Below are 22726 nucleotides of genomic sequence, written 5' to 3'. Positions count from 1 at the left end.
CCTTGATCTGCGCCCATAAACAGTGATTTATTTTCTATTCTTTGACTACTGGGCTTGTGACTGTATTTATCATTGTTTTATCGAGATGATGTAGGCATAAAGATGTTTGGTTTGTACTCTAATATCGAAACAGATAAGAACTATATGGTTGGGGGGAGGGATAGCGCAATTGACCCATTTACAAAATGATAATGCGAAAAAACAACAACATTTTTTCACTTTCACTTCGAATATATAGAAAAAAAACCAAAGGGCAATACTTACAAATAGAGTACTAAATATTTTCATTTCAAGCATATGAAAATCGTAACTTTATGATCGTTAGCACATGTTCTAAATATTTGTACGCAAATATATTCACTGCGCAGGCAAATTTGTGTATGACTACTTCTTTTATGGGGTATAAAACACACACACAACCTAAAAATGCATTTCTTGGAGTTTAATTCTAGATTCAGACGTACCAATACCAATTACACATGCAAACAAAATGTAATCAGGTTTCAGCAGCCCGGCTTTGTGCAGGAATACGAGTCAAAGGGACTACCTAAACAGTCCTCATCGTTACCAGAGGAGCAAAACCTTAGTCGAGACATTGTTCCGACACCGCACGTAACAGAGCAGTCCCCATCAAACCATGCCGACCATGCTACAAATGAAACAGTCGGTTTAGAGACGAAGAGTTGTTTGTTTATGTTTTCTTTACGATTCCATCAAATTTGAAATAAGCTTAATGCTTATATTTTATATATAATAAAAACGAAATGATTAAACAATTCTTTTACTCAAAGCGGCACTCTCACAGATTTACCATTTTTACAACTTTTATTTTTTGTCTTGGAAATTTTTGTGAAAACATCTTCAAACCAATAATATATGATTGCTGACAAAAACTCAGATCGTAGATTTTCATATTTCCGTTCGAAAATAAATGTTTTATGGCCTAAACCTTACTAACGGTTTAAGAAAAATGCATAAAACATCATTTTTTGAACTTTAATACAAATATCTGCGATCTAATTTTTGTCAGCATTCTTATTTAACTTGTTTCCATGGATTTTCGCAAAAATTGGATCGTTCCAAGACAAAAAATAATAAAGTTGTAAAAATGGTAAATCTGTGAGGGTGCAGCTTTAATGTATCGTTTACTTGAATCAAATCGTTTGATTAAAATTTTTTTAAAGCTTGTATTTAAAGTGACAAGTACATGGACATGTAGCCAATGAGCATTGAAGCATCTCGATGCCATTTCCGCTGCAGTCGTGTCCTCCATGTGCAGGTGCAGGGTTAGTACATGTGCGCATGCGCTGGACGTGGCCGTTCTCACATGTAACATCGCACTGCGACCAAGCTGACCAACTACTCCATCCGCCATGAACTATATAAAATACATTACATTGAAAACAATTATTTATGACAATCCGTCTGTTATTGAACATATCATTTTACTTTACATATAGATGACAGTTTAAGAACAAAGGCTGTCATGACTAAGATTAAATATGTCAAAGAATAAATTATCTTAACATCTTATCAATACCTGATCCATTTTCAAAGTGTACTTTTATGTTGCATCTTTGACAACTATTCGACGTACCTGTACACGGCGTCATGTTGCATGTGACAGTGTCCATGTTTTTGCCGGAACAGTCATCCACGTGTCCGCTGCTGCAGTGGCGTAATCGGGTTCGAGTTCCATTGCCGCACGTTGTTGAGCATGGTAAGTTAAACCAGCTCGACCACGCTGAATAAGAACTATATTACTAAAGATGGACATTAGTTCCACATCTTGGCAATAAATTAAAGTCAAATTTTGTTATAATAATGAATGTTATTACTTATCTATGCCATTGCATGTGATGTTTAATGATTTGTTCTGCCCGATTAAAAGGCATGTCTCTGGATCAAAAGTCAAAACCCGTTTCACCCCGTAGAGATGATTTTACTAGTAAATCAAAATGTTTTGTTTTGGAGTTAAGGTTTGGTTATTAGTAAGGCTAAAGACTACTGGAAATTATCGAGGTGATATGTTTTACCAAATAATCATTAATCTTGGTCAGAATGACTTCGATGAACTTTTGATTAAAATCCATAATGAGTAATGCTGCTAATCATAATAGTGACAATTTTCTTCCAGCAACAAATCGTTATTTATTTTCATCGCAATAATCATTAAATGATTCTTGTGATCATATATCAAAATGTTCAAACCTTCTAGAAACAAGAATGGTAAGAGCCTTAACAAAACAATCAATATATTTGTGTAAAATATGTTCACCAAATATCGTTCTAATCTAATGTATATATGTAGTGCTTACTCGGACATGCTTTCAGTGTACATGTTTCTGTCTCCTTGTCTGTGCCAGTGCAGTTCTTTCCATCAAACATTGGTGCCGGGTTAGAGCATGTGCGAGCGCGCTGTCTGTAACCACTAGCGCAAGTGACGTCACACTGTGACCAAGAAGACCACTCGATCCAAACGCCATCAACTGTGCGCAAATATTTATCTTATTGTTATGATAATATTCTAACACAAACAATTATGGTAATACTATGTAGTGTAGTACCCACCATATTTTATTATTACACCATGGATCATTTCAAGCGGGAACATACATCTGAACAGAACCAGGAAAGTGACCTGGCTCTCGACTCTTTACTTACTTTGGCTTGAATAATAACTTATGAATTGCCTCTAAAATAAAACCTGGACAAGACTTCATTTGACAGGCGATTGTTTCCGTTTTATTGCCCGGGCAATCCACCACGTGTCCCGTGTTACAATGACGTAGTCTGGTTTGGCTCCCTGTACCGCAGGTTACCGAACATGGACCGTGGAACCAAGCAGACCATCCTGTTAACAATGAAAAGAGATACATTATACAAGATAATACACATCTTTTTACAAACACGGCGAACTTCATTGAAATGCAGAAATTCAATTGATACTGCCGTTTTTAGAATTGTCAACTGCTTTAGTGTTTACATGCACATAGGGCAGCAGTGATTTTTTAAATGTTTTCCATGCCTATATATGTTTGGCTCTTTACACCAACTTTATGTTTTTAAAGCACCTTTTCTGTTGGTGTTGTTGTTGTTGTTGTTTTTAAAATTAAAATTGTGTTAATAGCCGCTGTTTCCCAAACAAATATGTATTTTGTATATATATATATATATAGGTTAGGAAAACATAAACCTTACTTTGCCCCTTTGTTAACATGATAGAAGTGTATCGGTAAATATATATAAAATGATAAAAAATATTAATCAAATGAGACTTTTATAAATACAGACATAAGCTCATCGTATCAGAAAATACAATTTTACTCGCAAATGAAAGTACCAGATATATGAGTTACGGGTGTTGTAGATGTGAATGCCTGTTGTTGTGAAGTATGTGATACTGTCGTGTGTACCATTGTCGTATAAACCGATGGGTTCGCTGACTCTGGTAACATGATACAGTGACGGTCGTCTAATGATATGTCGTCAATTGCTACATCACCAAGGTAGCCGTTGCCAACGGTAGCCTCAATAATTACCTTAAAATCACACAATACAAAATCTTCAAACTGGAAAAAGAACTGCTGAGTATCGGTATAAGGTTTGTAGCAAAGTAGACGACGTTTGATTTACTATAATGATATGGTTTAAGCCAGGAGGACTGATTGATCTATAGGAGGTTTTATACAGCCGCAACGAAACTTAAACCAAGGAATTATTAAATAGGTTTTAACAAGATACTGTATCTCTAGTATTGTGTAAAAACATATCAAACACGTCAAGGCTGATAAGCTCTTACTACTCGTAATTTTATTATTGGAATATTCAAATTCCGTTTGTTTAGATGAATCATAATTTTAAAACATATACGAACTGAGAAGATGACGTTCGATGTTAATGGAACATTAGCTTGCTGCCACTTATTTCCTTGGTTTCCATCTAAAGACCACGCTATTTTTCCGGGACGTTGAGACCCATCGTACTCGTAAATGTTAAGTTGACCAATACTAGAACCGTACATAGAAAACCAGAACGATAAACAAAGAGGGTGCCTTGCAGCAATCAACTGGCTCTCTAACCAGGCTTTCTCATTGGTTTGACGGGGTGAACTGGATTCTATATAGATATATGTGCCTGAAAAACGAGAGCAATTGTCAGCGCACTCAAAGTAAGAAAACATCAGAGTTTGTCTATGCATATGAACAAGTGAAACATTTATTGAACATGTAACTGGCTTGACAAATAATTAGATCAAAACTAAACACAACACTTATAAGTAATAGTTAAGCGGTACATTACTACATGTTCAATTTTCTAAATGTTAGCTTTAAAGTTATGGAACATATCTTTTGGCTGCCCATATGAACATTTAAAACTCACCAGAGCTGTTGCCAAAAGTATGATCGTTTTGTGGCCCTGTTCCGTCGGTTGCCGTTTGTTGTTTATGAAGAGTCCAATCAAAATCGTCCCCGCCCTGGGCGTTATGCCAGGACGTACACAACGTGGTGTCTTCAAAATCGCAGTCAACTAAAGGCTGAAACCCTACAAGTGTAAAACACAGTCATTATGCAAATAAAATACCGAAATGCTCAATACCGTTTCATTAAATCTCCCACGTCCGTGTCGCTATTGATAACGTCAAAACATGCAAAATGGGATACCAATAGAAGGGTAGTACGTCATACGCATATCATGTTGCGGTGAACACTTATATGAACTTCCACTGTACAAGCTTACGTAAAAAAACTTTATTTCTTAGGTCTTCACTAAACTCCCTTATTATTTTTGTTAAGGTTTTGGATTTGCTACCAGCCTCAAATCTGGTAGCCTGAAATAGATATTTAGTTATGCAGTTTTTAGGGTTTATCTGATTTAAATTCTCAATATGTTTTTCAAATTTAGTAAGCTGTATCTTTTATTACAAATTTATATGTTTTATCTTTAAAAAACACCTATATTTTCCAAACATTTTAAGGTATAGCTCTGGTTACTTAAAGCGTAACTGAAATCTGTTGAACGCAAATAAGTGTACCTTGGTACAAATGTTGCCAAAGACAATTACACACATGTAAAGCAATGGCCCGAAACTAAGGTTATACTATTCAGAATTTATTTCAAAACCAGGTACTTTTGCTCACGATGTTGTCTAAATTAAGGAATGAATTGCGGTATTGATGTCATTATCGGGGATATGAACGCAATTGGGCTGGTCAAAGTGTGTGGACTCCACGCGTACTTTGACCAGCCCAATTATGTTCATATCCACGATAATGACATCAATCCCGCAATTCATTACTTATGTTTACATCAATAGTTCATTATTTCATTCAAGAATTGTTAAACTTACTTCATTTTATTTAAGACAACTTTCAGTAATCTTTTCTCACCCATTCTGTAAAAAGAACGACACGACTGTAACCGGAAATATTTTATCAAATCACAATAACGCGGAAAAAGATCAATCACTTGAAATCACGTTTAAACGTAAAACTGAAACATTTATGGCAAAAACATTTATCATATCATAAATTAACACTTTTTAAAATGTTAATTTATATTTTATGGGACCTGCTGACACAATACAAATCAAAACAAGATCAACAATTTTAATGTTTATTATTATGCGATGAGTTGCGAGCCGAACATATCCGAATATGTTGCGTTCATCTGATGATAATCGCAATTGCCGAAAGGCAGTTCATTTAAAGAATTGAAGTTGAGGTGTAAATTTAGTAGCTTATACAATCACTGCTACAAACTTATTGTAAAAAGGATAAAGATGAACTTTTTATGATTTTGTACAAATGCAAATGAAAAGTTATGAAAAGGTATTTTCTTAAATATCAATAACAACAACAACAACAACAACAACATCAACGACCTTTATTTCCCATGGTAACATGGCTACAACAGACTACAAAGTTCGATGAAGCATCGGTAAACAAGATAGTAATGAATATTTCGTTAACGATACATTTGCTTAGATATTTCTATGCTATCAAAGTGAAATTATTACGCAATATAATAATGTTAACTTTTGCAACTGAAGCTTTATGAACGTACGAGTATTTATTTTAACAAATCATTTTCCTTTTAAACAACCACCCACCATATTTCCCAGATTTGGCACCGTTTGATTTTGCAATCTTCCCGACAAAAAAAAAAACAATTGAAAGGAAATCGTTTTGATTCGCTGACAGATCTCCGTACAGCGACATCACAAATTATCAAACAATATGATTCTGAGTGGTATAGGGATGTATTCCGACACCAATGGACTCATCGCCACCAACGGTGCATTCACTGTGACGGCGATTATTTTGAAAAATACTAGGTTGACGTCGTTTACGTTGTTAACGTCATTCTAATGCATTCGGCGTGCGCCGGGTCTGCGTTAGTGACCCTGTTCAGACCCCTGTAACTTCTGCACCATGCATACAAATTTCATGATATTGTCAGTGTTTGTAGCGGATACTATCCGCATCTTGTTAATGTATATTTTGATGTAGAAATATTAAACCATATTTGTTATATGATAACAATCCTGTTTATTTTGGATCATCCCTCTTATTGGCGGGTTCAGTGACATTGGTAAAATTAGTTAAACAATTCATTTGACACTTTGAAGTAAAATGTATATTTCTTTATTTTCATTTTGTTTTGGGGAAAATCAAACGTAAAATAGTATTTTATGCAAATAAAAAAAATAATATCAATAACAGTATGAATATTGTTAAACCCATACACAATACGTGCCAGCGTTAATTCACGACTTAAAATTGGCAATCTTATTTATAATTAAGGACAACTGCCCCTCTAAAATACATCCAGGTTATATAATTATACTAAATTATGCGAGTAATTAAGGACAAGCTTTGTAGTATGATAAACGCGAGATCTATAAAAATGTTTAAAAATGATTTTCAATAAAATTCATCGTAATCTATTGACATACTGCTTTATTTATATCATGCTTATTATTTTAGGTTCAAGTGAACGTCTTCTAATTTATATGGGACATTTTCAAATGTCCTGATTTTTGTTTATACTCTTGAAGCAAATTTTGTGGAAATGTAATCTATGACGTAAAGGTATCGTTTGATTATTCCTTTAGTTATAACTAACATAAAATGCTCTATCGACAGGATTCGAGTTTGCGATGTGCAGTCCTTCAATTCACTACAATGATTAAAAAACACCAACGAACTCCAACAATAACAAAATCCAAATTTGGCGTTATAATTCATTATATCACCCTAGACTGTGTATTTATTCCTAAATTTTATTTATATTTAAGATATTTTGGCAATCATGCAATACATTAAGAAGCTACTCGTTTTAGTATGGTGTCAGTTTTGTTAAAAAAAATCGTGTCAAAGTTGCAGTCAGCATTCAGTTTTCAATGAGATTCCTTTTATGTGTAATGTTAACAATAGTACATTCACATGAAATAAAAATCAGTTTTCCGACATAATATCAAAACATATATATAATATATTAACATGGCCATGAACTATGATCGTTAAAATCTAAACGGTATAGAAATACAAACGAGCTAATCTTTAAGCTTATTGTCATTTATTTTTAGTAGTTAAACAAGGTAATTCAATTTGACTTTAGATATACTTTTTCACATCTATTAAGTTTCATTTTATGCGTGTGGGCAACGCTTGAAGTGACACTTACTGCAACAATCATGTCAAAGTATATATTCATATTTATAAAAAAGCTTAACATTGACCATCGTTTGGAGGTCAGATTAAATACATTCGATTATTGCTATGAACATTCATTTGCAAATCCCTAAATCAATTACTAGTATATCATCATTAAAGAATGAACTTAAAAATTACTAACCTGTGCACTCCCTTTCAAAACACGTTGTCAAAGTATGTGTGAGAAAAATCCCAAATGGTTCTCTAATAGTCAAAGTAGTTTCGCATAAACACGATCTATCAGCCTAGCTAATTCAGTTCTTTTTCTTCCAATAAGTACGCGGAAAAAAAATTTGTAAGTATTTAAAATATCTGAAAAAAGACTCACAACAGTATCTGATTTTCATAATTGTTTAAGATAATTTAGGCAGAGTGCCCCCCCCCCCCGCCCACTTCCGATTAACAGAATGAAAATGAAAAATGAGTATTCCAAATGGTGCGCCGATAACGTCGGGTTTTAGGAACGGTATAATAAGTATTTTAATTTGATAAGAATGAGAATTTTAGAAGTATCTGTCGTTTTACCCCCTTCCCCCTTACCTCAAATCCTGGACACGCCCCTGTTGCTAATTCATTACGCCGCATTGACAGAGGATGTTCCGTTATGAATATAAAATCAAAAATGCCTGATGATTATATCAAGAAAAGTTAGTGTTATTTCCTTGCAATGTCAACGCAAAACATAAACACAGTTTGACTTTCTAAAATAAGCAACGTACTTATACGTTTTGCGATACTGTGTACCTCGTATTAGAGTGATAAGTCTTAAACTGTGGTAGTTTATCACTGCACAGGTCTTATATTGATGATCGTAAAGGGCAGGTAACTGAGTGACGTGGAGCTTGAAGCTCACGACAAATATGTCAGTAAGGTATTCCTATGATTGAGTTAATGTATGACAGGTTTAATAGTACGAGTGAGGGCCTTCCAATCCCATAATATACATATCCGTTATAAAAGCAATATTTAACATCGCAGTTATCTCGCGGTGAGTACACCTTTAATTCCGTATAGGAGCCTACACAGTCGGCACCGTACTGGGCTGGAGGGTTGCAGGTGCGGTTGCGAGATTTGTACTGTGATGAATAGCTCTTAACGCCTAAGGACGTGCCTATCCCATTACATAAACTTAATATTTACTATTGCAGTTATCCCGCGGTAAGCACACATTAGAGTCCGTAAAGGAGCCTACACAGCCAGCACCGTTGTACTGGGCTGGAGGGATGCGAGATTTGGCACCATTCAGACACGTCACGGTACATATCAGACCATACACCCCATCCGCTCCATTTTCCATCAACTTAAATACGCTAACTAGTAAAAATAGATTGTTATATTTAGACGATATTTCAAAAGAAATTACAAAATATTTCGGAGTTTAAATAGTACAGGTTTACCACAATTTTACTCACAGACTGAAATAGATAAGTTGATGGAGTGGATTACACAAAGTACAAATGATTTTGTGCGTCGTCTTAATTTCGCTGTATTTTGAGGTAAACATTACCCCGGTTCCCGTTCGCGCGTAAAGTTGAAAAGCGCATGCCGGGTCAGGCCGGTATGCATGGTCCAAATTACTGGCGAAGATTTGTAAGTCGGTAAAAAAAACAGTGTTCTTGGCAGAATTGTCAAAGAAAATTGCGAAAACGCTTCTAGTTTGTGCTTGTTGAGCGATTGCACCTTGGAGATAACTTTCTTCTGAACATGCATGCGACGTATACAGTTGTTTTATCGAAAAAATCTTGTAGATTTGAGCTCGTTTTCACACATATGTCTCAGCCCGAAATCTGCTAACCTTTTTTTTTCTTTTTGAGACATCAATGAAGTCCCTTTTATTTTCCCCAAAACATATGTGCTACCAGGGATTGGGGCACCCCTGACAACACTTACAATTATACATAACAAAAATAATTAATCAGTGTTTCGACAAAGGAAATGTTTCAAAGAAATATATCAGATATACATATATATTTTATCAGCAATACATCAATTCAGTGGTGCAATAAATATGGTGTAGTGTAGCCCCATTCACGGGTTACCTCCCTTATCTTGAACATTTCTACTTCCGTTAAATTTACATGTGCTTCGAATTTATACATTGTTCTTTTTGTCAAGTTCTAGATGTTATTTTCGTTTGTCAAGCAAAGATTCAATTGGAATACGCAGGAAGAATACTTGGATCTACTTCATCCATCAAAATCTACTAAATATCTTTGTGAGTAATGACTAATTGTGATACGAAATGTATCAACATTTAACAGTTTAACATAGTCATAGAGAATGTACATTGTATTATTAAGATACTGATATTTTTCAAGCTATAATAAAATATTTACAGAATATCATAAATATGTAAGCTCAAGATCAGATTTTGTGGCTTTGCATCATTTTAAGTTTAAAATTTTATTTAAATTCCTTTTTTTCTCTCTTTCAGGTCAGTCGCAGGGATGTTTATCTTTGATTCTTTTCGCCATTGTTTTTAGTTATCAAAAACAAAAGTAATGGTGAAATTATCAAATTTACTTCATGGAGTATTGACACTTGTCGTTGCCTGTATGGAACGAAAAAAAAAATGAAGGCGTTGATGTGTGACTCTTAACCTTAATTAAATTGTGAGTATTTAAAAAAATATTTCATTAAAGAAAGAATTTTTACACTCATCTTTTAAGAATTTATTTTCTAGCTTATACTCTTATCTTTTTTATCAGTGTACATAAATGAGTTTGATATTTCGTACGACTTATTATGCATGTACAATATTCAAATATTCCACCTTATTTTTTTAATACAGCTTCTTCTGATAGTCCTGTTGCACCATTAAATTTACATTCATTTCTCTGTTTCCATATTTGCCATTTTGTTTCAAAAATAATTGTTTTTATGATGTCTTTCATTTTAGATTTTTCAACCCCTAGAACAAGACAGTTATAGTTCAATTGAATACTGTTTTCATTGTTATATTTGAGTATCTGATTCACTAAGTTGTTAATTTTGTTCCAAATTAGTTTAACAACTGAACAATCCCAAAAGAGATGAAATAATGTCTCTCTATTCTTGAGACATATATTACATAATCCATATCTTGATACTTTCATAAGAGCAAGGCGATGCTCTGTGAAGATTATATTTAATATGTACTTCCATTGAAATTGCCGAGCACCTAAAGATGCATTTAAGCTATAAATATGGTTCCAATTTTTTTTTCCAATTTAGGTTTGCATTGTTTAAACTCGCTTCCCATTTTATTTCACTTGGGATTTTCTTACTTTGCCTTTGGAGGTTAAATTGTTTAATGATAGTTTTAACTCTAAGTTCACTACCTTTAAATTTGCTAACCTTCAATACTTGTGAATGATAAAGAATGTATGGAATTTTAAAATACTTAATGTATAAAAATAAACGACCAAAAGTTGATTATTTGTTTATTATGTGTATCATAGAGTACTAAAACACATTTTGTTATGATTCTCAGTCCAAGAGGTTACCCTAGGGACCAATCGCTCGACTGGCCAAAAAATGCAGTCCAAATACCAAGTAAGTGTGGTTTGTGATGGATTTCCAATGCAGAATATTTTCAAGGTAAGCTTTTAGACTTATATGTTTCGCAGAACTATCGTTTTTATCTCATGCTATGCCTTGTTGTCAATATTTTCTCTATTGTATATGTGTAATATAACAATTTGACTCCGCATTATCAGCGGCAGGTTAATATGAACAATTAAATTGAAAACAATGATGGCTTAATTGGTAATATTTCAGCAAGTCATGCGCTCTTCCCTAATCCTGTTTAAATCATAAAATATTTATTTGAATAAAGCAGCTCATTTTCCATTTAAATCATCGGAGGAAAACATTGATATATTCTCTTGATTTCATAATAAAGTATTTCCAGAACGTAAGTCAATTACTGTTTTTTTTACCGGAAATTACGTCATAAGCATATAAAAATGTGACAGACATAAACAGACTGTCATTGTTAAAACAAGAATTAAAATTTCTGAAGAATACGAACTCATTCTTGCATTAGTTTAAACATTATATATTTTACAACGATTGTGAAGAGAGCTATGATAGCTTATACTAAGTCGCTCTCGTTGGCATGATGTTGCGCGAGAGTGTTATCTTGTGTTGTGGGGGAAACCGGAGTACCTGGAGAAAACCCACTTGTCCGGCTTGGTGACCACAATCCAAACTCACACGCGCCCGGGTCGCCTTGGTGAGAAGCGAGTCCGCTAACCACTGCGCTAACCGGACATCCTTTGCGTTCTTGCATTAATTAACAATTAAGGAAAATACATGAAAGTAACCTGCAGGCGTTGTTGTTGTTGCTACGGTTGTCGTAGATGTCTTTATTGTCGCTGCCACTATTGTCGTATCAGTCAAACCGCCAGTGACAGATGAGATCGCTGTTGAAGCTACGGTCGAAGCAGCAGAGTCAGTACCAGACGAGGGTGAGTGCATGGAAGAAGTGGGTGCACCTGATGCAGATGTTGTTGCTGTAGAACCAGGTCCAGCCGAAGTAACTGTGTCAGTAGTAATAGGTGCATTTGTAGTTGTTGGCGCTATGATCAATAACATTCAATGAGCGGACTTGAATCAAAAGGCCGAAAGTACGTTAAAGTTTGATGAATAATGAAGGTTCTTGGATCATTTACCTATAAAAAAACACTTGGACGGAGACATATCCTATAATTGGCATGTTTGAACAAGTACTATATTTTAACGCTAGTTGGCGTATTATGTCAAACATTTACAAATTTCAACGTGTGTTTTGGCTAGAATACCGCGTTAGCCGCTGCTAGGGGCGTAGAAGGTGTTTTATATTCCGTAACTCAAACTGAAACTGCTATTTTTGAAATATGGATGTGGTTTGTGATGGATCTCCAATGCAGAGTATATAGTACACGAGGTAAGATTTTAGACTTATATGTTTCGCAGAACTATCTTCTATTTTATCTCATGCTATACCTTGTTTCCGATATTTTCTGTATTGTATATGTGAAATATAATAATTTAACTCCGCATTATCAGAGGCATGTTAATGTGAACAATTTAATTGAAAACAATGATGCCTTGATTAGTAATATTCCAGCAAGTCATGCGCTCTTTTCTAATCCTGTTTAAATCATAAAATATTTATTTGAATAAAGCCATATTCCATTTAAATCATCGGAGGAAAACATTGATCTATTCTCTTGATTTCATAATAAAGTATTCCCAGAACGTAAGTCAATTACTGTGTTTGACCGGAAATTACGTCATAAGCATATAACAATGTGACATCAAAATTTATATGAAAGAAAATTTAGTTTAAAGTATAGTATTTATTTTGTTATTCTTAACGGATATCATTTTTAAATTTATTTTACTTATTAACGAAATTAAATCGATAAAATATATATACATTGCTTTGAATTATTCCGGGTACTACATTTCTACAACGCATGTATCGCGGAAGATTTCATTGCTTTGTCAGTGTGTGGTATTCGGCTCATCATAAGCGCGAAGCAGAAAGATATTTGTTTTATATATCTGTTGTACCGAAAAAAGAATGTGACACGACTCTGCCACTATTCATCATATAATATAATACACAATTTAATGAAATCCTTCCGGAAAACATTTTAGTAAGCTCACTAAAGACTGGGTTACTAAAAAATGTCCTCAACTAGTTGAATAAACACAATTTAATTAAATTCTTCCGGAAAACATCTTAGTAAGCTCGCTAAAGACTGGCTTACTAATTTCTTGAACTGGTTGAACTGGCTTACTAAGAAATTTCCTGAACTAGTTGAACTGGACTACTAAGAAATTTCCAAAACTAGTTAAGTATACACAATTTAATTAATTCTTCCGGAAAACATCTTAGTAAGCTCGCTAAAGACTGGCCTACTAAGCCATTTCCTGAACTACATGTAGTTGAATACACTTGTTACTAATAGGACGACTCGTGACAAATCATATATATATATATATATATATATATATATATATATATATATATATATATATATATATATATATATATATATAACATAACTGGATATGTGGTGTATGATATGCTAGCGGACCAGTCAACGTTTATTGCACCTACCACACATTTAGGTGATATAGAAGAAATATATTCACCCCCTCCCCTTCAACCCCCGTCTTGTTCACGAAGCACTTCCTGCTGGAGTAAGCTAAATAAAAAGCTTTTCTTACTTGTCGTACAATAAATAGGAAGACAAGTGTGGTCAGTTTGTCTGTATACACCAATACAATAATTGCCTCCACAAGATGGAACGGGATTGTTGCAGTTCCGGAATCTGGACCGAGTTCCAGAGCAGTAGCCTTCGCATTCCGACCACGGATACCATAATGCCCAGTTTCCGTCCACTATTGAGAAGATTTTACTACAGTAACACAATGACACGTAAAATGCAATAACATGCTTAGGGCTGTTACATTCCATTTTGAAGCATGTACTCTAGATAGTCCCTTTCCTTTAGGCAACTTAGAGTACACAATTGGAAAAACAATAATTAAAGAAATATAATTGTTTAAAGTTTGTAAACTCCATACTCGGCCATATAAACCGTAACTGCCGAAATGTCAATAAAATAAATATTTTATTCATTGGATAATGTATGACTTATGGATTTCTCGAAAAAGTTAAACCGAACTTGCAGTTGACATGTAATTGCGTACAATGCCGAATACTTATATCTGTTTGTTACCTGGACAACACGTGTCTGGGCATTCTGTTACGTCAGTTGCATTTCCGACGCAGTCCTCTCCTCCAAATTCGGGCTGAGGATTGTCACATGATCGACTTCTTGTCATTGTTCCGTTTCCACAGGTGACGTCACACGCGCCCCATGCAGCCCAATCCGACCAGATACCATTGACTAAAAGGATAAAGGCAAGTATGCGGTTAGGTTTAGGTAAATTATCATTGCTCATTCTCATTCCATCCCTGTATTTGTGTATTTATTCCATTTAAACTTATATAAAGTATTCACCAAGTATCATTAATTCGTCTTTTATAATACTATAAGGAATGATGCAGCTATATTATAAAATCATATTTACTCGCTCCAATAGGACAATCACTCAATCTCTTTAATACATACTTGGGCAGTTAACAAGTAAGCATAGCTGGTCCTCGCTACTATCTTCCGTGCAGTTGGCACCGCCATGCATGGGTGAGGGATTTGTACAGGCTCGAGTTCGTGTTTGGGTTCCATTTCCACAAGAATGGGAGCAAGTTGACCATTCACTCCAATCAGACATACCACCGTCAACTATAATGATAAAAATTTGACCATAGTCACATTGTTCATAATGTACGTAATGTCTACGGGGATCGGATTATTATCACACTGGAAAAAAACTATTTGACCAGTTTCTTTATGGTTTGAAATAATTATACTCGTTATTTGTATAACTTTTGATATTTTAATGCTATTTATTCTCATACATTTTTTATGGAATGTAATAATGACAAACAGGTATATGTACAGAAAGTATATACAGTAACTACATGTGCGTACTAAGACAACGCTAGTAATGATGCTTATTTGAAAAGTCTAGACAAAGGCTTGGTTGATAATTTTAAGAACGCTTTGACATTGTCAATCACTTGGAGGTCAAAATGCAGGCACTCGACTACTGCTATTAACATTTTTTTTACAAGTTACCACAAATTACAATCAAATCATTCTGCGAGGAGCTTTAATGCTTAACGAAAGGACGAACCTGGACACTCCCTCTCAACACATGTAATGTTGTCATTGAATGAACCGGGACATGGTTTCCCACCGTACTCCGGCGCCGGTTGGTCGCATGCCCGTGAACGAAGTCTCCATCCCGTTTCGCAAGTGGTTGAGCACTCGCCCCATTCCATCCAAGAATTCCAAGCCCCGTCGACTTTATATTTGCAAACAAATCGATGAACAATAAATATAGTCTTTAAACAAATATTATCAATAATACGATATATTAAATAATATTTTATCTTAGTAAACTAACTTACAAAACGTGTGTTAGTTTATTTGTTTTGCAAAAAAGTAATCTTTTAAACGAGCATTTCACCATCAGTATCATGTGACTGATGTTTAAGAAGCAAAATCGTTAATTATACTTGTTCTGCATATCCAATATACAGTTAATTACCCGGGCATGGTTTCACAATACAGGGTGCTGATTTGGAGACCTCCCCTTGACAGTATATTCCATTGTTTTGTGTTGGTGGGTTATCACAACCACGGAAGGCCATTTTTGTACCAGGTCCGCATTTTGTATCACACGGTGTGTAACCCGACCACTCCGACCACCCACCATTAACTGAAAAAATATGTGAGAGAAATATCCTAAATGGTGTTCTATTAGTCCGAGCGTCGTCGAGCATACAATGTTATGTAGCAAATTCATTTTTTTCCTTCCAATATGAACGCGGACAAAAGTTGTAAGTATTTGAAATGTCTGAAAAGAGACTCACATTAGTAGTGCAGGCAGTGTTACAGTCAAGACCTTTAATTTGAATATTAGGATCAACAGTTAAAACATTGAACACTTTAACAGAAGGGATAAATACTAAATACTCATGATAAATAACATTGACAAATAGATAAAATCATATATATTTTATGATTATAACAAGGAAAGAGTTTTTATAAGGTCTATGCAGAACAGCAGTGTTTATCAAGCAAAACAACTTTGGGAAAAGTGCGTTCCACTTAAGTATTAATTATAAGGTCGAGAGCAATCTGAGACGAGTTGACCAGGGGACAGATAAGAAACGCCGACGACGACTACTCGTCAATGTTATAACGTACACCTGAAACTGTGAGAGTACAGGGTAGTTCGCTCAACGATCGTCATAGTAACCGAAAGCGTGAAAATCATGTTCAAAGGACATAACTGAATAATGCAAACAAAAGACGGAATGAACCTGGGCCAGAAACATTACTACCCACTACAGTGGTAATGTACAACAAGATTCAGAGACATTCGGGGTCTAGAACATTTAAAGCTGCACTCTCACAGATTGAACGTTTTAGCAACTTTTTTATTTTTTGTCTTAGAACGAGCCAATTTCTGCGAAATTCCATAGAAACCAGTTATATAAGACGGCTGACAAAAAATTAGATCGCAGTTTTTAATATTTAAATTCAAATTTGATGTTTCATGCATTTTTCTTAAACCGTTAGTAACGGTTTAAGCCGTAAAACATTAATTTCGAACGGAAATATGAAAATCTTTTGTCAGCAGTCTTTTATCAATGGTTTGCAGATATTTACGCATAAAATTGCTCTTTCCGAGACAAAAAATAAAAAAAAGTTAGCAGCTTTAAGAGATAAATCCAGTCTTTGTGTTTGCAAAGCGTTCTTGATCCAATGATGAGCGTTTTTATAGTAAAAAGCCAACTATATAATATAACTGTCGATTGAAATATACATACAGATCAGTGAAGATTCATTACGTTTTTAGGAAAGAATTTGAATTGTCGGATTCATTAATACATTAAAAAGAACATTGAGTACTGTTAAATTGCTCAAGTAAGACATGATACAAGATTCATGGTTTGTTTTTGTTTGTTTTTTGTGTTCTGTCTTTCTTGTTGACCCTGTGCCATTAAACGGGGTTTATGTTTAAACGCTCGTCTACTGTTCTTGTAGTTTTTCATAAAAACATATATGAAATATAATACAAAACCGCTAAGCTATCTCGCAGTGAACACAATTCTGGTTGAAAACATTGCAAACAAAATATAGAAATGTCCTCTGTTGTGTTAGCAAAGGCTAGTCTGAAAATATTCGGAAACATTAAGTAACTTAAAATACATTCAGTGTAAATACGTTTTAACCAAACAGAGTGTAAAATTAGTTTCAGAAGTGATTACTCGTTTTTGGCGTCCTGACTGAACAATGATGACATGTCACTAAGCATAAGGGAAGATACAGACACATTCTAACTAATACCATCGCGGTTATACCGAAAGCAGCACATAACTCTGGCCTTATCTGACCACGAATCTGACCCAACAAAGTCGGCACCGTTGTAACAGATGCAGTTGCGAGATTTGTACTGTGAAGACTAGTTTATAAAGCCTAATGGCGTGCCTATCCCATACATAAACGTAATACATACCATCGCAGTTATCCCGCGGTCTGCACACATCGACGTGCGTATAGGATCCTACACAGTCGGCACCGTTGTACAGGGCTGGGGGGTTGTCACAGGTGCGTTTGCGGGATTTGGTACCGTTCAGACATGTCACGGAGCATTCAGACCATACACCCCATCCGCTCCATTTTCCATCAACTTAAATTATCGAAATTGTTTTTTAACGGTTTACATATTGCGACATGGACTACAATCCTTATGGCATTGCAGGTTGCACTGAAACTTAAGTTGCTGTGAAAACAGTGTTTACACGAAATTAACAATAAAAATAAGGTTCTTATACGTGCTCCGTCATTAGGGATGTCATCTTCTTTTGAGTTTTCCGTCAGCCAAATTGGAGGCCTTCTTGCGAAAAGTCGTGAACAGCGATGGAGTTAAATTAGCCGATATTTCGTTGGAATCCAAAATTGTTTCGGCTATTTAATTGTAAAAACGTTTCCACATATTTACTTCCAGTTAATAATTATTTAGAAGGGGCGATGCGAGCGAAGCAAGTGAGTCCTCTTCTTAAAGGGTCTGTCAAACCTTACCGATTTGGCTTACCGGCGCTATACCGGAGCACAAATATTGCGAATTTCGGGGATCGCTACTAGTACGGCAGGGCAACGGTACACATCTTTAAGAACGGTTATACATCGTCAAGACATCGTCAGAACATCGACGAAAATTAGCATTGGCCGGAGACATGCTCAATTACAACGAAGGCGCCTCAGAAAAAAACATCGGTTACAGAAATGTGGTATTTGGTAGCACATCGGCTCTTACGCCGGTACTACATCGATATTGCTACGACTACAGTTTTGATTTTTAAAGTGATTTCTCGACAGCGCTCCGCCTATTTTCTCGCCGTAGTTAACATTTTGTTCCAGTTTAGTCCCGGCGAGGTACATCGATAGTGGTTGACAGGCCCCTTAAAACCAAAAAGATTTTTTCTTAATATATACTGACTTGGAATGCAACCCATATTTCTTTGGCTGATACGCATCGCAGTATCTGGAACTGGTGTGTAACCGTACCCAATTCGACTAAATTATTTTTGAAAAGGATGGCAAAAAAAGATTGTAAGTTTGTTTAAACTATTTCAAAAACAGTTTAGATTTTGAAGCACTGATGTTTTGCCGCATCCTTCCATTCATTATTTTTTTAGTTTGAAGTGATTTTGATAAAAAAGTAATCTTGCAATGCTCGACTTGACTGCTGTATACAATTCGTCCGATCATTGCACTATTTGGGCTAAAAAGTCTGACAATCATTTATTTGAAATTAAAAAACAGTGGTTGCTATTATTTTACTTGTTCATTGTTTTACTGTGTATTCAATTTTTTATTTAAATTAGAAACATATACCACCAAGAAATTCGCATGTATATCACAAAAGAGTAATACTTAAACAAAACAAGTATTTTAATATCGTTAATGTATTGTTTTGATTTCAAGGGTTAAACACAAATAAATATTTTCTGAAAACTCTGAAAGAATGTTAACAAAACGGAGCAAAACGTGTTTTAAAAGGACATTTCCAAATATGGTAACGCTTATTTTGAGTAGACGGAGCTTGAAAAGCCCGCTGGAGGTTATAATTCTTAACTATTAAACGTAGTTCTTAATACAGGTATGAGCCGTTTCATTGACTGAAAATGTAGGTTGCATTTAAAGCCGGAATACCTCAATCGATTGAGCAGACGACTTATGTATCATTTTTGCGCCGTTGATTCGAATCACACTTTTGCTATATTTGGTCAATCACACTTGTTAGAAATAAATCATTAAAACGACCCTTTTGCAATTCAATGACTGTATTATTTACAGGATATGTAACGTTGGTTTGAGCTGAGGTATAAATAGCAATTTTGAAAGTTCAGATCATTCACAGCAAGTTCAATAGATCAATGTATGATCTTACTGTAAGCTAAAGTAAGAATTTGCAAATCAGTCAGATTGCAATAAATGTATATACTTAACAAATTAGTTCACGTCGTTTAGGTGTGCAAAATTATTACATAATACGATTACTTTTAGGTTGACATGTTCTAGACTTACTTGGACAAGGACCCTTTTGGCATTTTTGGAATTCTGTCTCTTTCCCAGCACATCCCTGACCCCCGAACGCCGGAAGTGGATTGTCACAACTACGATTTCGCATCTGGTTGCCCAAGGCGCAGGTGACGTCACACTCTGCCCAATGACCCCATTCACCCCATACGCCATTAACTGATGACAAGAACAAAAATAAGTACAATGTACAATTAATTTGTCCAAACAAATGTTTTCTTGTATATTGCAGTTAAACTGGTGTTTTATGTCAAACTGGTGTTAAAAGCAATGTAAAGCAGATATTTTAAGCAGGGTCAGACTGGTGATTAAGGCATGGTAATACGACTGTTGTTTTAGGCAAGGTAAGACTGGTGTTTCGGTCAAGGATAAACTGGTGTTTCAAGCAAGGTTACAACATACAATTATATTGTTATAAAGCTATTCATTAATTTCTTCTAAAACATATGTTTTATTACTGATGTCATTAAATGGAAAACAAAAAAGGTTCATATAGAAACTGTTATAAACCACACAAAAAAGAAATACGAAAAGGAAACTAAACGGAAACTATGAAAACTTTTTTGTTGTATATTCTACAAAGAACAAAAGAAACATAATATTACGTTAGACCTTTGTATACACATTCAAATGCATGACAAAGCAAATGGATTTTTCTATATCGAAAAATGAACTTTTTTGGTAAAAGACTATGTAATATGTCATAAAGTAACGAGTGACATAGGAGTATAAGCTTTTGCACCTTCTGACATTGGCCGCTTATAAAGACCTGACCTGGGCAATGTTGTGAGTTGCATGTTGTCGTGTCTACACCTTTTCCGCTGCAGTTTTGCCCTCCGTAGGCTGGCTCGGGGTTTGAGCAGGTCCGGTTTCGTGATTGGTATCCAGTGTTGCAGGGTTTGTCACAAGCACCCCATCTCTCCCATTCAGACCAGTTTCCATCAACTAATTTACCAAATAAATTCCATAACAGTGAGATAACCCTTTAGTTTTGATATGTATATACACTGTTGTGTTAATTTCTGGCCGTAATCTTAACAAAATTACTACAGCCATATTTCAGTTGAGAAGAATATTTAACTCTTGCCATATAATGAATACATATTTTTATTATATGCCGAAGTTGATTCTTGCTATTGTATGATTAATCTTTAGATACCAATATACTATTCAAGAAAATGAGATTTAAAGAGAAAATTTAATATCGTTTGAATTACGCCACCTGGTTTGTGGGAAGATGGAGTCCAGAAAGAGTTTGAGAAACGCATGCTGTTTTGGACAAGGAGTTTGAATGCTGTGTATCTTTCTTTTTTGGAGTAATACAGTATGTTCGATTAATTGATTCCATTGAATGGTTTCATGTTCATGTACTGTCCTTAATTGTGTGTGTTTGTGTGACAAAATGGTATGCGCTTGTTTAACTAGACTTGGCTAAATCGTTCTACAAGACACATGTAGTTAAATTCGATTAAGATAGCCAATCGTAAAACACAGGATCGAGTTTCGCCCAAAAAGGGGGTCTCTTAGTATACTGCTATCCGTTGATAAAGAAAGATGATAACTATGTCATGAAGGTATTTAGGTTATACAATATTCTAAACAATCAATCAAACAAAGGAAACGTCAAGGACATCATCAGTTGCCTAAAAATTAACCAATACCATGTTTATTTACAAAAGGATTAATGCCAAACAAACGCCAAAAATAACACTACAAGATAAAATAAAACACAACGCTGCAATATAATATACGACAAAGCGCTGCATGATTATAAGTATCTTCCATGGTCGAGAGTGTAAGATAGGCTCATTCCGACCCGAGCGTAGGGTGTTTTGCGGAAACGAAGTTTACCGAGTTTCCGCAAAACACCCTGCGCGAGGGTCGGGATGAACCTATCTTACACGAGCGGCTATGGTAGATGCCTTTCTCTCACCTGAGTTAAACAAAATTAAGTAAAAATGTATTTTTTGCTGGAACTCTTTTGTGCTTAATGAAAATAATTGCGTATAATAATATACGCGCAGTGATTTAGATAATGTTAATGGTCAAATCGGTCTTTAAATAGTTCTAAGTAGAATGAATCATTTTTTTAAATGGTGCGTGAAAACTGTTTGAGAGTGACATTTGAAGCGAGAAATAGTTAATTAGCATTCTAATTATTGCAACAAGACAAGGTTTCCATGATGCTGCAGTAAACAGTCTTCGACAAGGGAGGTATTTACTAAGTGGCGATCATTAAAAAGGAGTTCCATACGGGCATTTAATCTTCGCCCGTGGGCAAGATAAGAATTTCTAGCATGGTTAAATTTTTGGATCTACTTATCTGGGGTGGGAGAAAACAGAAGACACAGCGCTGCAAGAAAACACAAGGCACAAGGCTGCGAGATAACACAAGGCTACAAGATAACACAAACCACAAGGATGCAAGAAAACACAAGACACAAGACTGCAAGATAACTTAAGGCACAAGGCAGCAAGATAACACAAGGCACAAGGCTGCAAGAAAACACAAGGCACAAGGCAGCAAGATAACACACGGCACAAGGCTGCAAGATAACATAAGGCACAAGGCAGCAAGATAACTCAAGGCACAATGCTGCAAGAAAACACAAGACAGAACGCTGCAAGTTAACATAAGACAGAGCGCTGCAAGAAAATACAAGGCACAAGGCTGCAGGAAAACACAAGGCTGCAAGATAACAAGGCTGCAAGAAAACACAAGACACAGCGCTGCAAGAAAACACAAGGCACAAGACTGCAAGAAAACACAAGGCACAATGCTGCAAG

At 35.3% G+C, this 22726-nt stretch overlaps 1 protein-coding gene across 1 annotated transcript; it reads right to left on the bottom strand.

The window, feature by feature from the left end:
• Positions 1-469: 469 nt before the first annotated feature.
• On the bottom strand, positions 470-20812 carry LOC128215934 (uncharacterized). Its single transcript, XM_052922534.1, has 15 exons — positions 20714-20812; positions 19928-20098; positions 17853-18026; positions 15876-16046; positions 15459-15629; positions 14834-15004; positions 14438-14608; positions 4384-4545; positions 3878-4137; positions 3344-3542; positions 2708-2854; positions 2319-2489; positions 1598-1744; positions 1208-1378; positions 470-649 (listed from the first exon to the last, which is right to left on the bottom strand). Exons 2-15 carry the CDS (start codon positions 20028-20030, stop codon positions 504-506), a joined length of 2364 nt encoding a protein of 787 aa, XP_052778494.1. The 5' UTR covers positions 20031-20098; positions 20714-20812; the 3' UTR covers positions 470-503.
• Positions 20813-22726: the final 1914 nt, after the last annotated feature.

The sequence above is a fragment of the Mya arenaria genome, chromosome 14 (assembly GCF_026914265.1).
Source record: "Mya arenaria isolate MELC-2E11 chromosome 14, ASM2691426v1".
Classification (NCBI taxonomy): domain Eukaryota; kingdom Metazoa; phylum Mollusca; class Bivalvia; order Myida; family Myidae; genus Mya; species Mya arenaria.
The sequence above is the reverse complement of the archived record's forward strand: the minus strand, read 5'-3'. Positions and strand labels throughout refer to the sequence as shown.